The 13448-nt window shown below is 39.0% G+C and overlaps 1 protein-coding gene across 6 annotated transcripts in view; it reads right to left on the bottom strand.

The window, feature by feature from the left end:
• The window catches only part of CCDC169 (coiled-coil domain containing 169), a 32573-nt gene that overhangs the window by 11524 nt on the left and 7601 nt on the right, over nucleotides 1-13448 (bottom strand). For all 6 annotated transcript variants that reach the window (XR_007377754.1, XR_007377755.1, XM_048948774.1 and 3 more), the window contains 2 exons: nucleotides 3457-3555; nucleotides 3275-3328 (listed from right to left, as the gene is read on the bottom strand). Coding sequence is in view for 4 of the 6 variants with exons in the window: in XM_048948774.1 (XP_048804731.1) it covers nucleotides 3275-3328; nucleotides 3457-3555 (153 nt within the window). In the remaining 2 variants the exon portion in view is untranslated. The remainder of the gene's footprint in view (nucleotides 1-3274; nucleotides 3329-3456; nucleotides 3556-13448) is intronic.

Raw genomic sequence — 13448 nt, 5'->3', positions numbered from 1 at the left:
GGCAACCTGTTCCAGAGATAACAACCAAGTCTTGACTGCCTTCAGAGTTGCTTTTTATTTATATGAATATAGACTGTCAGTATATAAGATTACTGTCCATAGCACTGTTACTGCTGGCACAGTTTACTTCAGGCTCATCCTAACTGAACTGAGCCCGAGCTGCACAAGCAGCTTTTCAGCTGGTCCTGTCTATTATAGTGATCTTTTTCTGCAAAGAGACCCCAGTCACAAATCAGCCTGTTCTACGTTACTAAAAGTTTGTGGTAAAAGTCTGGCCTGAGAGAATGGTTTTTGTGAAGATGTGCAATTGTTCATCCTTGCCAACTCCTCTAACAAATTTCTGAATACTACCAGAAAGTGCTTTGGTATTTGTGGAATCCAAATCACAAACCAATGTTTTTTCAGACTGGAATAAAGCATAAAAAAAGCAAACCAGAACACACCGCAGAACAGCACTGCCTCTAGCCTGAACTCTACGATTTGTGAAGTATTCAACTTTTAAAAAATATATAAGTTTAACTGGACTATATGCTTATGGATTCAGCCAACTCAAACAAGAAAAGCACTCAGATAACACATGTACTTAAAAAAAAACAACAACAAAAACAGTAGAAAAACCAATGATAATAAAAAGATAAATAAAAGAAACCGGTGCTCAGAAGCACTTCTCTCTTGTTTCTGCTGAAGGCTGCAGGAAAAACACAGCAGAAAGAAAGCAAAAGCTTTCAGCATCTGCAAATTTTTAGCACATACCAGTAAAACTTCCATTGTATTTCTGTTTTTTTTTTTGTTTATTTTTGCTGTGAGCTAAAGAAAAACATTTAAAATAATGAGGAAAGAAGGCCTAACAAGACATTATGTCCATTTTCTGTAATCAAGTGTGAGTTACTGGAATATAATGCAGTCACAAGATAACAACGTCTTGTGGTACACTGTTATCCTTCTAACTGTACTGCTGCCAGCATTACAGCAGACTCAAACGGTGAGATTTGCACACAACTGAAAAAAAGCTAGGCTGAATGTGTATTTGCTTTTGTCTCTGATGACAAAATGAATTGTTAACAAGGAGTGCAAAGCTATGTTGATTTGAAAATAATGTAAGAGCCACAACGAAATCAAGGTCATGGCAGTGAGGGGTCAGAAAGAACCAGATGAGCCAATAATTATTTTGCATCCATGATGAGAATGACTAACCTGTTCAGATGACCAATGTAAAAGACAGATGTCCAATCTAAACCGCTCACAAGGCTCTCCCTATAACTCAGTTATACAGACAGGAAAGTGCCTAGGCAATCCACTTCATCTAAAACAAGTGTGATGGTCTGCACCTTAAACATCCTTCTACCTCCGTAGATTACAGAGGATCCCTCTTCAATTACTTCAGACAATTGGCAGTCACAAAATTGGAGATTGGCAGATTAATCAAAAAATGATTATTTTGCCCCCAAATTATTCTGAAATAATGCAACTGATTACTGAAAACATAATATACACCAGTTCTCAGTGTCCTGCTTAAACAATGTGCCAGTGCATACACCTCACTTCAAACAATGTTTCATGCAGGTTTAAGAGCTTTTCTAGGCAACCAAACATAGCTATTCCTCCTGCTACCATGTATAGTAATGAAATCATTTTTTAATCTCCTATCTTCTTCCTCCAACAGTTCCCAGGTTCAGTGTTTAGTATAAAGATACTAACAGTTATTATTCACATTTTCTGGGTTATTTATGGCTTTAATGCTGGGAAGCTAGCTTGAGAAATTCCTTCAGATTTCCCAAAGCAGAAATGATCGACATCACTTGCCCACTGAGCAAACACATGGAAACACTGCTAATTACAGCCTTTCACTCCACTTACATATGACATCGAGTACGTGACAATCATTCTTGAGTATCACACTAAGCTATTACTTTTTCATTATTCACGAATCAAGAGTTCTTTCACAACAGGAAGTACTAGAAATCTTTACAGGTTCCCCGCAGTTTATACTATCAACTTTTATGTGTTACATAATTTGCAGTAATAACATTTAGCCTCTGAGTTCATAAAAACAAAGTACCTTCTCCCTTATCTTGTAAATTTAATTGTATTGTCAATCTGAGCTGGCTGGCTACCTTGTCTTTAAAAGATAAGAAGGGGGAAACATGAAAAGGAGGAATTTTCTTAAGGTGTCAATGTCACTAATAATTCGGTTCTGCTCTTTTCAGCTGAAACATTGAACTGCAGCACAGTAGTCTTGCCACTACCAGATGGGCAAGCAAGTATCACAAAACTGCTTCAGCTTTCTCAGTTTAGGGTACTATCTTTGTGAGCAATGAAATTCCAATCGATACAAAACCAGCCTGTTCTAGTTCTTTGTCACTATCAAAGTAAAGAATTTTTTCCTCACGTTGCATGGAACTTCCTATGTTCCAGTTTTTGGCCACTGCTCTTTTTCTGTCACTGCACACTGCTGAGAAGAGCCTGAGAAGAACCCATCCACTTGACTCTCATCCTTCAGATATTTGTAAGCACTGACAAGATCCTCTTCCAGTCTTTGCTTCCCCAGGCTAAGCAGTGCTAGGTCTCTCTGTGTTCCTCACAAGAGAGATAGAATCATAGAATCATAGAATCACAAGGTTGGAAACAACTTGCAAGATCATCTAGTCCAGCCACCCTCCCATTCCTATTAGTACCACAAGCTACTAAACCAAATCTCGTAGCTCCTCATCCAGGCGCCTCTTGAACACTGCCAGGGACGGCGACTCCACCACCTCCCTGGGCAGCCATTCCAGTGCCTGACCACCCTCTGAGAGAAAAAGTTTCTCCTAATGTCCAACCTAAACCTCCTCTGGTACAACTTCTGGCCATTTCCTCAGGTCCTACTATTAGCCTGGGAGAAGAGGCCAGACCCTTTTGCACCACAACCTCCCTTCAAGAAGTTGTAAAGTGCAGTGAGGTCTCCCTTGAGCCTCCTCTTCTCCAGACTAAACAATCCCAGCTCCCTCAGCCACTCCACATAAGACTTGTGCTCCAGACCCCTCACCAGTTTCGTTGCCCTTCTCTGGACACGTTCCAGGGCCTCAATGTCTTTCTTGCAGTGAGGGGCCCAAAACTGAACACAATACTCAAGGTGCGGCCTCACCAGAGCTGAGTACAGGGGGACTATTACCTCCCTGCTCCTGCTGGCCACACTATTTTTAATGCAGGCACACTATTTCTAATACAGGCACACTATTTCTAATGCAGGCCAGTTGCTCCAGCTCCTATCAAGTCACACAGGTTTTTTTCTTACCTGCAAAATCTCTGAAAGGTACATGCGCCGCTCATCATTAGCTTTGTGGTAAGCCTATGTTAAAATAAATAGCACAGAATACCATTAAGCAAACTATTACATTGTGTGTCCTACACACCTTGTCTGTCTGTCAGACAGCGTAACAGCTTTTATAGACCAGATGCATACAGTGATTTACAAACCTTTGCCTCTTGTTCCAGTCTAAGTTCATAATCTTTTAGCTGATTCTGGAGTCTTTTCTTCTCTTCTTTTAGTTGTTCAAGAACCTCCTTTAAGGAGCCCTGTGGTTACAGTAAATAAAAGAAATATTTCCATTCTGAACAAAGACATCACTACCACATTACTTACTCTTCAGGCACTGCTGTGTTTGTCACTCTGTTTGCTTCTCGTGCACTTTTTGTTTACAAGGTTCAGGCTGGCACACCACAGAGACAAAAGCAGTTAACCATATGCTAGAAGTATCAGTTGTGAACTACACATTTCCACTGTGTTAATAAGATAAATACAGTCTTCCATACTTGTGTGCCTTGTTAGATAAGCAAAGTCACTTTGTTGTGACCAGACAGACCTGCTCCTTACTTCTAAACAAAATTCACTCTTACTGCTGCTTTTTTTTTGTAGGAAGAAGATTTCAGATCCCACCTGCACATCCATTTTCAAACCACTTGGAAAGGGAGCTGCTGGACTTCTAATGAGGCATGTTGGGTGTCACTGGCAACGCCTAAGATTTTGGCTAAAATGCAGTATTTGGGGGCAATCTGTCTTATATGTGAAGCCATTTACTTTGTGCATAAGTGAGCTGAGATAGAGTAACCATGGCAGAGTCCATTTTTGGTTACCAGCACTGGCCAGTTCTCCGCGGTGCAATCAGAACACACACCCACGTACTAGAGGAAACTGCTTCTCATAATCTCTTTCAGAAATTGATCCTCTCTGCCCAATAGATACATTCTTATTTGGAGACTCTAACAACAATTTGTTCTAATTCCCTGCCTCAGTTATTCAAGGTCAGTTTTGACCTGTTTGTTATTGTGATTATATTTAAGATATAATTCTTCCCTTGTGTTCCCTTGTGCCCTTCTTCCTCCCTTGTGTTACATACAGAAGCCAGGAATGTCTTATTTCAACATTTATTTTACTAGGATAAACAAACTGAGCTTTTAGCAATGGTCTCTCACACAGTAGGCTGTCCTTTCATCTAACTGTCATGGTAGCCCGTTTATAACCCACCTGGAGCCCATTCTCACAGCTGGAGAGCAGAACCATACTGGAGCATGAAGTACTCCAGAAGCTATCACATTGCCTTGACCAGTGTCAGTAAAGCTCTTTCACAGCTGCATGGTGATGGCTCACAGTCAACATGGGATCAAACAGAATATCCAGATTCCAGGTGATCAGCTCTCAATTCATAACAAAATTCATTTACTTCTTCCTCAATACTTTGGACTATACTATTATATTTTCATGCCATTTTTAATAATCTCGTCTTCAGTGTAATTCTTTTGTAGACAACATCCACATCTCTATTTTATTATGTAATCAGTGTAAGGAGAAAATGCCATCATCTATTTCTACGCTGTGTATAAAGGTTACGCGTATCACATTAAGATTAGTTCTAAACTTGGTCCTGGAAGAACTCTGCTTGTACTTTCCCAGCAATCTCCTATTCTTACATTTCATTTGCCAGCTATTTCCCACTTCAACAAATCCACTAGCTTTCATTCTCTACAAACTATCAGCTGTTTCCCTTGTGACACGGTATCTTTATCAGAAGTTATATACAGAATTACTGTACTTATCCTGACAACAAAAACTATTACCTCATCACAGAAAGTCAACAGGTTTGCCTATCATGAATGACTTTTAATAAATTAATATTTCAGAAATATTAGCAGTAATCATCTAATAATGTTACATTCAAATTCATATCCATTCAAACATTACAATCATTCAAATATTTGACAGTATGGATGGGATTCACTCTGAGGTGAGAATATCTCCATTTGAGTGTCCACGTGTGAACTAAGCCCCTACTAAGAGTCACACTCAATGCCATCAATGATGCATACAGTCATTCAGCTGAACAGATACAGAGGGTTCAATTCAGCTGCCATCTGAAATGCTCCAGGGTGTCTAAGACATCTGTACATGACAGACACCTCACATGGGGTACAGGACACACATACTTCTGGAGCAGCAGTAGGCTATTCTGCACTGAAATGTCTGCAAGTCTCCGTTTACATAAGTGTTCTACCAACGATGCCTACTGAGATGAATTTAGATATGAATCTATACACTCAGCACACAGTATTGACAAGGTTTCCACTGCCTGTAGTAGGAAACAAAGATCTAGCTAAGGGGTAAACAGTACATACAAACAAGAAAAAATACCCAATATTATTGTGTTAACTTTTTTTTTTATCCTTCCTCAAGGTGATTTCATCCAAGCAGATGATAAAGAAAGAACTTTAAAGCATGTAAGTCCCTTCTATCTGCTACGCACAACATCTATCTGTTTTGATCACTTCTGCAAAGTTTGTATCTTTAATATTTGTTATCCCACCACTTCAGTCTAGTGAGGCTTTTTCCATTTGTCTGCTTAGGCCCTCTGAATAAAAGAAGTATCTGTTTCAGGATTTTAGTTTTGATTTTTAAATTAAGCATCTTCTTAGCTAGAATAACTGAATCCTTTCAGTACCATCTGACCACTGTCTTAGCAATATCAGTTAATTTTTCTCAGTGACTGTAAGCCCAGGCAAAGCTACAAACTTGGAATAGAATAGCTGGAAATCTGCCCAGTGGGAAAGAACCTGAGGTACTGGCCAATAGTTGGCTGAATATGAGCCACTTCTTCCAAGCAACGTGTAAGAGGACAGGAAGAAACGGTCTCAAGTTGCAGCAGGGGAAACTTAGGTTGAATATCAGATAAAAAATACTCTTCATGACAGGGTTGAGAGGCATTAGAGCTGGCTACCGAGGGAAGCAGTTGAGTCACCATTCCTGGAGGTCTTTAAAAGACATGTAGGTGTAAAGCTTAGGTACAAGGTTAGTGATTGACTTGGCAGTGCCATAGAGGTCTTTTCCAAAGTAACTGATTTTATAACTCTATTAACCAGATTCCTATGCATTAAACATTGAAAGAAAGATAATATGAATCTCTCCAAATATTAGCTACTCCCCCTGTAATTTTTCCTTACTGATGATAGAATGGTTGGGAAGGGACCTCAAAGATCACCTAATTCCAACCCCCCTCAATGGCCAGAGTTGCAAACATCTTATAAATATCAGATCCAGAAAACCAGTACTTGTGTATAGCCTAGGGCTATAGAGGGAAGGGAGGGAAGGGAGGGAGGCAGGGAGGGAGGGAGGGAGGGAGGGAGGGAGGGAGGGAGGAAGGAAGGAAGGAAGGAAGGAAGGAAGGAAGGAAGGAAGGAAGGAAGGAAGGAAGGAAGGAAGGAAGGAAGGAAGGAAGGAAGGAAGGAAGGAAGGAAGGAAGGAAGGGAGGGAGGGAGGGAGGGAGGGAGGGAGGGAGGGAGGGAGGGAGGGAGGGAGGGAGGGAGGGAGGGAGGGAGGGAAGAGAGAAAGAAAAGCTATATCTTTCAAGAATGTTTCACACATGACTGTACTGTTACTATCTTTAATCTGTTATAACAGACACACTGGAGACATGAAAAGAATTGAGTTTTTGTTTTTTTTCCTAATTAAAGCTGAAGTATCTTGGATGCAGATGAAACCTTTGTCCTAATACAGAAGGCTCCTATATTCAATACAGTTAATATTCTCCAATTCAAGGACAGAAAGTAAACGAGTAAACCACAGATTAAGGATTTAGCCAAATTCCACCAGGATCATGTGTTCTTTCACTACACCAGTGTCTGTACAGTATTAAAAAAGTCAGATAAAAAGGTTTCTAATTTTTTTGCCTTCTGACCTGACTACATTAAAGACCACAATCATATGACAACATATTTTTGCACAACATATTTTGTGCCACCATAGTAAGCTGAAAAACAGCAAAAACAAAAATTCATGCTGTTCTCAAGATTTCTTCTATGTAATTCTACACTGCACTACTTATTTACCCTCAAGACTGTCCGTAAGTTACTAAATACAGCAAGTCTTGGTGTTGCAGCTGTTAGTCACAACAGAGCAATCAGTTATATCCCCAGTGATGGTATTGGTCTAATTTCTTTAAGTTCTTTCACCTCTTCAGCAGACCACTTTTAGATCTTTTTATAAATTATTGTTATTATTTCCCTTTAACCTTTTCAGAAGTATTGTCTGTATTTTGCTGCCAGTGCAGCTGGTCTTGTGCAGATGTCTGGGCACTCAGCTCTGGATCAAGGATGATATCCAGCTGTAAGCAAATGAACTGCATAGTACATCACCACTTTTGATGAGCAAGCAGACAGAAATAAGTTGATAATATGATAATAAATTATCATCTGTGTGCCTCCAGAGAAACAAGAAATTGAAATCACTCCCAATTTATAGATTGGGAAAAAATCCAAAAATCAAAATTAAATGAATAAATTAATTAATTAATTTTAAAAAATCAGAAAGAGACTAGTGTCTAAATTACACTTCAAGCAAAATTTAACATCCTACAGTGAATTATGCAGAATCTTACATTCTTCACACTTGTTTTTGTTGTAAAACTTAGGTAGGCATCTGAACTTTTGCTTCTTTGGTTTTCCACAAGAACATGCTTAATCAACCTGCTTAATTTTCTGCTGAAAGCCCTTACAGAGCCTCAAAGCGAAGTTTTCCAGCAGTCACGGTGGCTCTGGTTGTGCCCTGATGAAGCACAACCTGATATGCATATTCTACCCATATTATACTAGAAATACAATTTCTTCTGCCAAACAAACTAAAAATTAACTAACAAATTTTATTTCAGACTTACATTTCAGTCCTCTGACACTGTAAGAGCTTCAATTCATAGAATAATGTATCTTGAGATTGCCCTTACTTACTAATGCTGAAATAATTCTTGAGGTCAGGCTGCTCATCAGTCAAGAAAACAAAATTTAAAGGGATGGAGAAAGAAGAAGTCACAATTGATGCCAGATCATGTATACTTCTGGAAAGGATACTTCTGGATTTCAGACAATTCTTTGTACCTTTCTCACCAATTTCCCAATGGTTTTCCATCTCTATTATACATTCTGTTGTGAATTCCAATCTAGGAATACCTAGGAAATTCATGCAGCAAACTCAGTTTCTGATTTCTGCTTCTGGGTCCAGGCACCTAACAGATGCTGCAGAGCTCAGAATAGGAATTCTTGCCAGACAGATGTTCCTACTCAACTAACAAAATTCTCCAACTTCCCATAGATTACAGAAGGCAATTTCAAAAACAGAATGAGAAAATTCTCAGTGGTAAAACTTCAGAGAGGTCCCAGAGACCCCTGTTAGTAAAGACTGGTTATAAGTTACCTCTCACCCTACTGTCAAAGCAATAACTGAAGAACTAGCTGAGACCTTCTATAACTGAAGTCTTGCTGAACAGCAATACAAATCCAGAAGTGGGAAACACCAGCATATGAGCTTAGCCAAAACCATTAAGGACTAAGTTTGCCTTTACTGAATGCTGTGGGAAGCAAGCAGAGAAAAAATTCACTGAAAGAGATTCAATTATTGATGTTCATAGTTACACAATCAGCTTGGTGCTTAAAAGAAGAAAATAACACAAGTAAATGGCTTAAAACATATAGTAACCCTGACTTGTAGGAGCTCAAAAAGCCTTTACACAAAGCAAGAACCAGTGAGAGCTTGAGAGAAACAGGAGTCCTTCAAGCAATGCAGCAATTTCGCAGGAGAAACTGTCAACAAGACTTCAAGATGAGCCAGTTAGATAAATTCTGAAAACGATTTTTAGAGGCCAATTGAATTTGTTAATAGTATCAGTTTAGCTGGATACTGAAATATTGTCTAGGTCAGATTTATAGCAGGTTCTTCTACTAAGCCTTCAATAGCTGGACAAGGTACTCCTAAAAAAGGAGACATAAGCTGACTAAGGGATTTAACCTGAATTTAAGATTCTTAGTTTTCATTAAGTTGCCCATGTCAAGCCAGTCTCAGCAAGCTGGTAAGCCAAAAGACACACTGAGATTTTAACTGAATACTTTCTTTATGTAATGGAATGTTGCAAGGCTTAGCAAGATTCACTCTCAGGGCAATGATACATTAAGTTTTGTGTCCAGCAGTGGCAAGAGCCCAGAGTTTTACAAAGAGAACATCAATTCTACAGTTCTTTTTTTCACATAATTTTCTTTTCATTCGTCTGAAGTTACATATTTTGCTCAGCACTTGCCAGAAAATGAATTTATAGAGAAGGGAATTGCAGCTGAATTTTAAAGCCACCCACATGAGTTATTCTCATTCTGGATTTTTCCTTGCCCTGCTACCAGTGGCAACAGAGGTGACAGTTTCTATCAATCACTCTACAACAGACAAGGTGACAAATACGTGACATCATCAAGAGGCTGAAATTTGCTTTCATCAGAGCTCATGCAGACTATTGATCTATATGGCAATTTGCTTCAGCTTTAATCCTCTAATTTTTCTCCATAAATTAGAACAGAAGGAATACATCTGTCAGTTTTGCAGGAAAAGCACCACCAACAAAAGCACAGAAGATGACTGCAATTCACTGTATTTAACATTTTAAATCAAATTAATTTTTGCACAGTGAATGAACTCCCCTCCTTCCAACACTAGCAGTTGAGGATCAGCAGGTGATTTAGCTGAATCTTTAAATAAATTTTAAGCTCACCAAGAGCAAAAAGCAACGTCACATCTTTAGCTTTACTGTAACTGAAATTGATTTTTAAGTTAATATCATTATACTCAACCATATTTCGTAGCAGTTACTGAAAAAGATACATTAAAAATTACCTAGCACAGCACATCCCTATGTAAAATATGCAATCGATGTGCATGCAATAGATGCTGTAAAGGCTTCAGTGCCGGTGAAGAAAAAATCACTGCATTTGTTTAAATGCCAAGTGCCCCCTTGTGGTTAGCATGCTCTTTGTATTCGAAACAGTTGAAATGCATGAATCACAGAATCACAGATAACATTTGAGAATAGAGAGTCCTGTTTGCATCACATATTGTCATGAACCAGGTTAAGGAAATTTGTCCAGAGATCTGTTGGAAAAATCCAGTTCCTTCAGCTAAAGAGGTGTAGGGCAGTGCTACCCAAATCCTTCTATCGATGCCCACAACATTGTTTTATCATCTGCCAAAGTGGGAGGAGGAAGTTAAAACCCAGACCTCCATCGCTGTACTTCACATTTAAAACAAAAGATGATGTTGAATCCAAAATGTTTTACTACTTATCTCTCCTGTGAGGCTTGGGAAAGGCCTTGAAATTCATTACAAATCTTTCTTGGGAGAAATCCAAGGGTCCCAGACAAGTGCTAAGCAATTCCTGAAATTCCTGAACAGGCAGCAGTCTGGAGAATGGCCAGCTAATAATGTCAGTCCACTGCAAGTTTTTCCCTGATTGTTTTCTTTGAAATACAAAGTGCATTCTGCCTCTGGGAACCCACAAAGTGATTTGTGAGAAACAGTCTGCTGGTTTGTGCAAGGCTGCCAGGAGGAACAACTAAAGCCAACGTGAAAAAGAAAGGAAAGGACTGTGAGTCAAAAAGGTCTCTTGGAGACATCCAAAACACTTGGCCTAAGTCAGATGAAAGGAGTCTGGCAGGAGGCAGGACGCAGCTCAGCGCTATGAGACAGAATGCAAGACTTTCTCCGAAATACTTCCAATCTTGACAATAAAGACCAGATATCAGACCTGTTTGTCACAGAGCTATGGGTGATGTAATCCAGCAAGAGCAACAAGATTCATTTAACACTGACTTGTTGAAAGAATTGTCAACAATTGTCAATTGTTTCCTGTGCCATTAGGAAGTGATGATGTTCCCCATAGGCAGTTAACAACACCTACTGTGGTACAGCTTCTTTGTGTTTTCATAAACACTGGATGCCTCTCCTGTTAGGTTGCCAACACCCTCTCCAGTGTGACACTGTCACACATTCTGCTTATGGTTTTTATATAGGAAAAACCCTGAGGTTGATCTGCTAGGATTGCTGCACGCAGTCACTCTGGTCTCAGAAAGGCAGTGCTTTAAAGGAAGTATCTGGCTGCAATGGTGAGAATTTTCTCAGCTATGGTGCTGGGCAGTCCTGAAAACAGTGATTTATCACAGAAACCTTCGTTCCTTGGCTAATTTTAACTAGAGCGTTGCTAAGGCAATGCTATCAGGAGTGTGCTCTTCTGAACTGATTCTGTAGTATGCTTTCGGTATTAGCATACTAAAGCTGCTATCCAGGGATCCTCTCTAGCAGAAACGGTGAGAGAGAATAAAATCACTTTCCTCCTACTTATGGAGGAATCCAGCAGACAACGCGCGTTTCACCAAAACACACTTAATGACAAAATGTGAACAAATGAATGCTTAATATGTTTAAGAGGGGTAAACAAAATTCACACCGTGTTAAGCTTTGGAGAGAAGGCATTCTTTCTGCAATTATTCCTGAAGTGGTGTATGACATTTGTATTATTCATTGGGATATAAAGGAAATTACTGACTAAACCAGTTTTCAGTGTTGCAACTCCCCTGTGCTTGTCACCATTTAGATTATTTTTAATCAACTCTCAGTACACAAAAATGGTTTTCTAAATCCTGGCTATTCTAATTTGTGTGTTGAAGGTAATGGATCCACATTTACTGTCCTGTGACATGTGTACTTCATGATATTTTTGAAATAAAATAAAAGGAATACAGCAAGAACAATAACTGTATTTTTAAATGATTTAGGGGTGTTTTTAACAGCAAGGAATCATTCATCAGTAACATTCTAATTCTGAAGTGAAAACAGTGCAAGCCATCTGCAACAATTATTGCAATTTATGCACACTGAAAATCCTTGTGCTTCCTTCTTCATCGCCCCAGAATTTGCATTTGTATTCTTCTCTTTCAGTTTTTTATAGCTCGCTCACTGCCAGAGTCCCTGATGACTAATCTTTATTTTCCCTGTTGTGCTTGAAATCAAGAAAATGTTTTATCCTACCTATCTCTAAATGAGACAAATCACTCTACGGATATGCTTTTCTCCTTCTATTGACTACGTAAGACCCTAAATGACATTAATATCCTTAATGCCTTTGAGATAGCTCCTCTGTTAAACATGGCTGAAACTGGTAATGAAATTAAGAATTATTAGAGGTGCCTCTAATAACTCAAACTGTGTAACTAACTTCTTTGGGAACATAGGTTAAAAGGACTTGCAAATGCTATTTCATTTTCAAAGCACATTGCTTAGTGTCTGTTGTTGCTATACTCTTGAAATGGTATCGTCTTGCTAGAAGAATCACCTTGCTATCCTTTCACTTCATATGCAACAGCAAGCTGAGGACTAAATATCATAGTGTACTTCTTATTTAATGTACACACATGATTTTTATATATACACTCTCAGCATTTTTACTCTGAGTGAATGTAGATTGATGATCGACTGATCTCTGCTTTTCTACACCCACTCACCACATCTGTTCTTTATTCTCATCTGCAGGGAAGCTAAATATTCCCCAATGCTCCTCTGAACAATTCCCAAAAACATAAAAATGATTTGGATAAATCTTTATGCTTACACACCACAAACTGATCTGTGTATTTTTTACAGATGTTTTATCTGCCAAAATTGAAAAGAAAATGGAGCTCTGCATTTCTACAAGGGTAACTGTAAAAACACATGGACTTTCCTGATAGTTTCAGTGAAAAAAGGACAGCAAAGTCCCCAAAACACATCCATTTTCTTTTTCCTTCCATCTCCTGCCAATCAAAACAAGCCAAAATGAAGCTTTTTCTAAATTTCAAAGCATTTTTTTCCACTCTTGGATAACAGACAAATGTATTCACACTAAACTGGAAGGATGAAAAACAGCAGCATAAAAATCTATGGCATGGCACATGGGCTCCAGACCTCCCTAGGTGTCACTGAGTAAGTGTAGGACACTCCAAATTGTTTCCTAGGCTCCTTTTGGCAGAATGAATCTCACTGTTCCACTGCCATTCTTTCATTTACAGGAGCAGTAATCAAATCTCACAGAATGACAGCCCATAGGTGAGGAGGCAAAGCAGAATTTAGTAAGGATTAG

Source organism: Lagopus muta, chromosome 1 (genome assembly GCF_023343835.1).
Source record: "Lagopus muta isolate bLagMut1 chromosome 1, bLagMut1 primary, whole genome shotgun sequence".
NCBI lineage: Eukaryota > Metazoa > Chordata > Aves > Galliformes > Phasianidae > Lagopus > Lagopus muta.
This window is presented reverse-complemented; position numbering and strand designations above follow the sequence as displayed.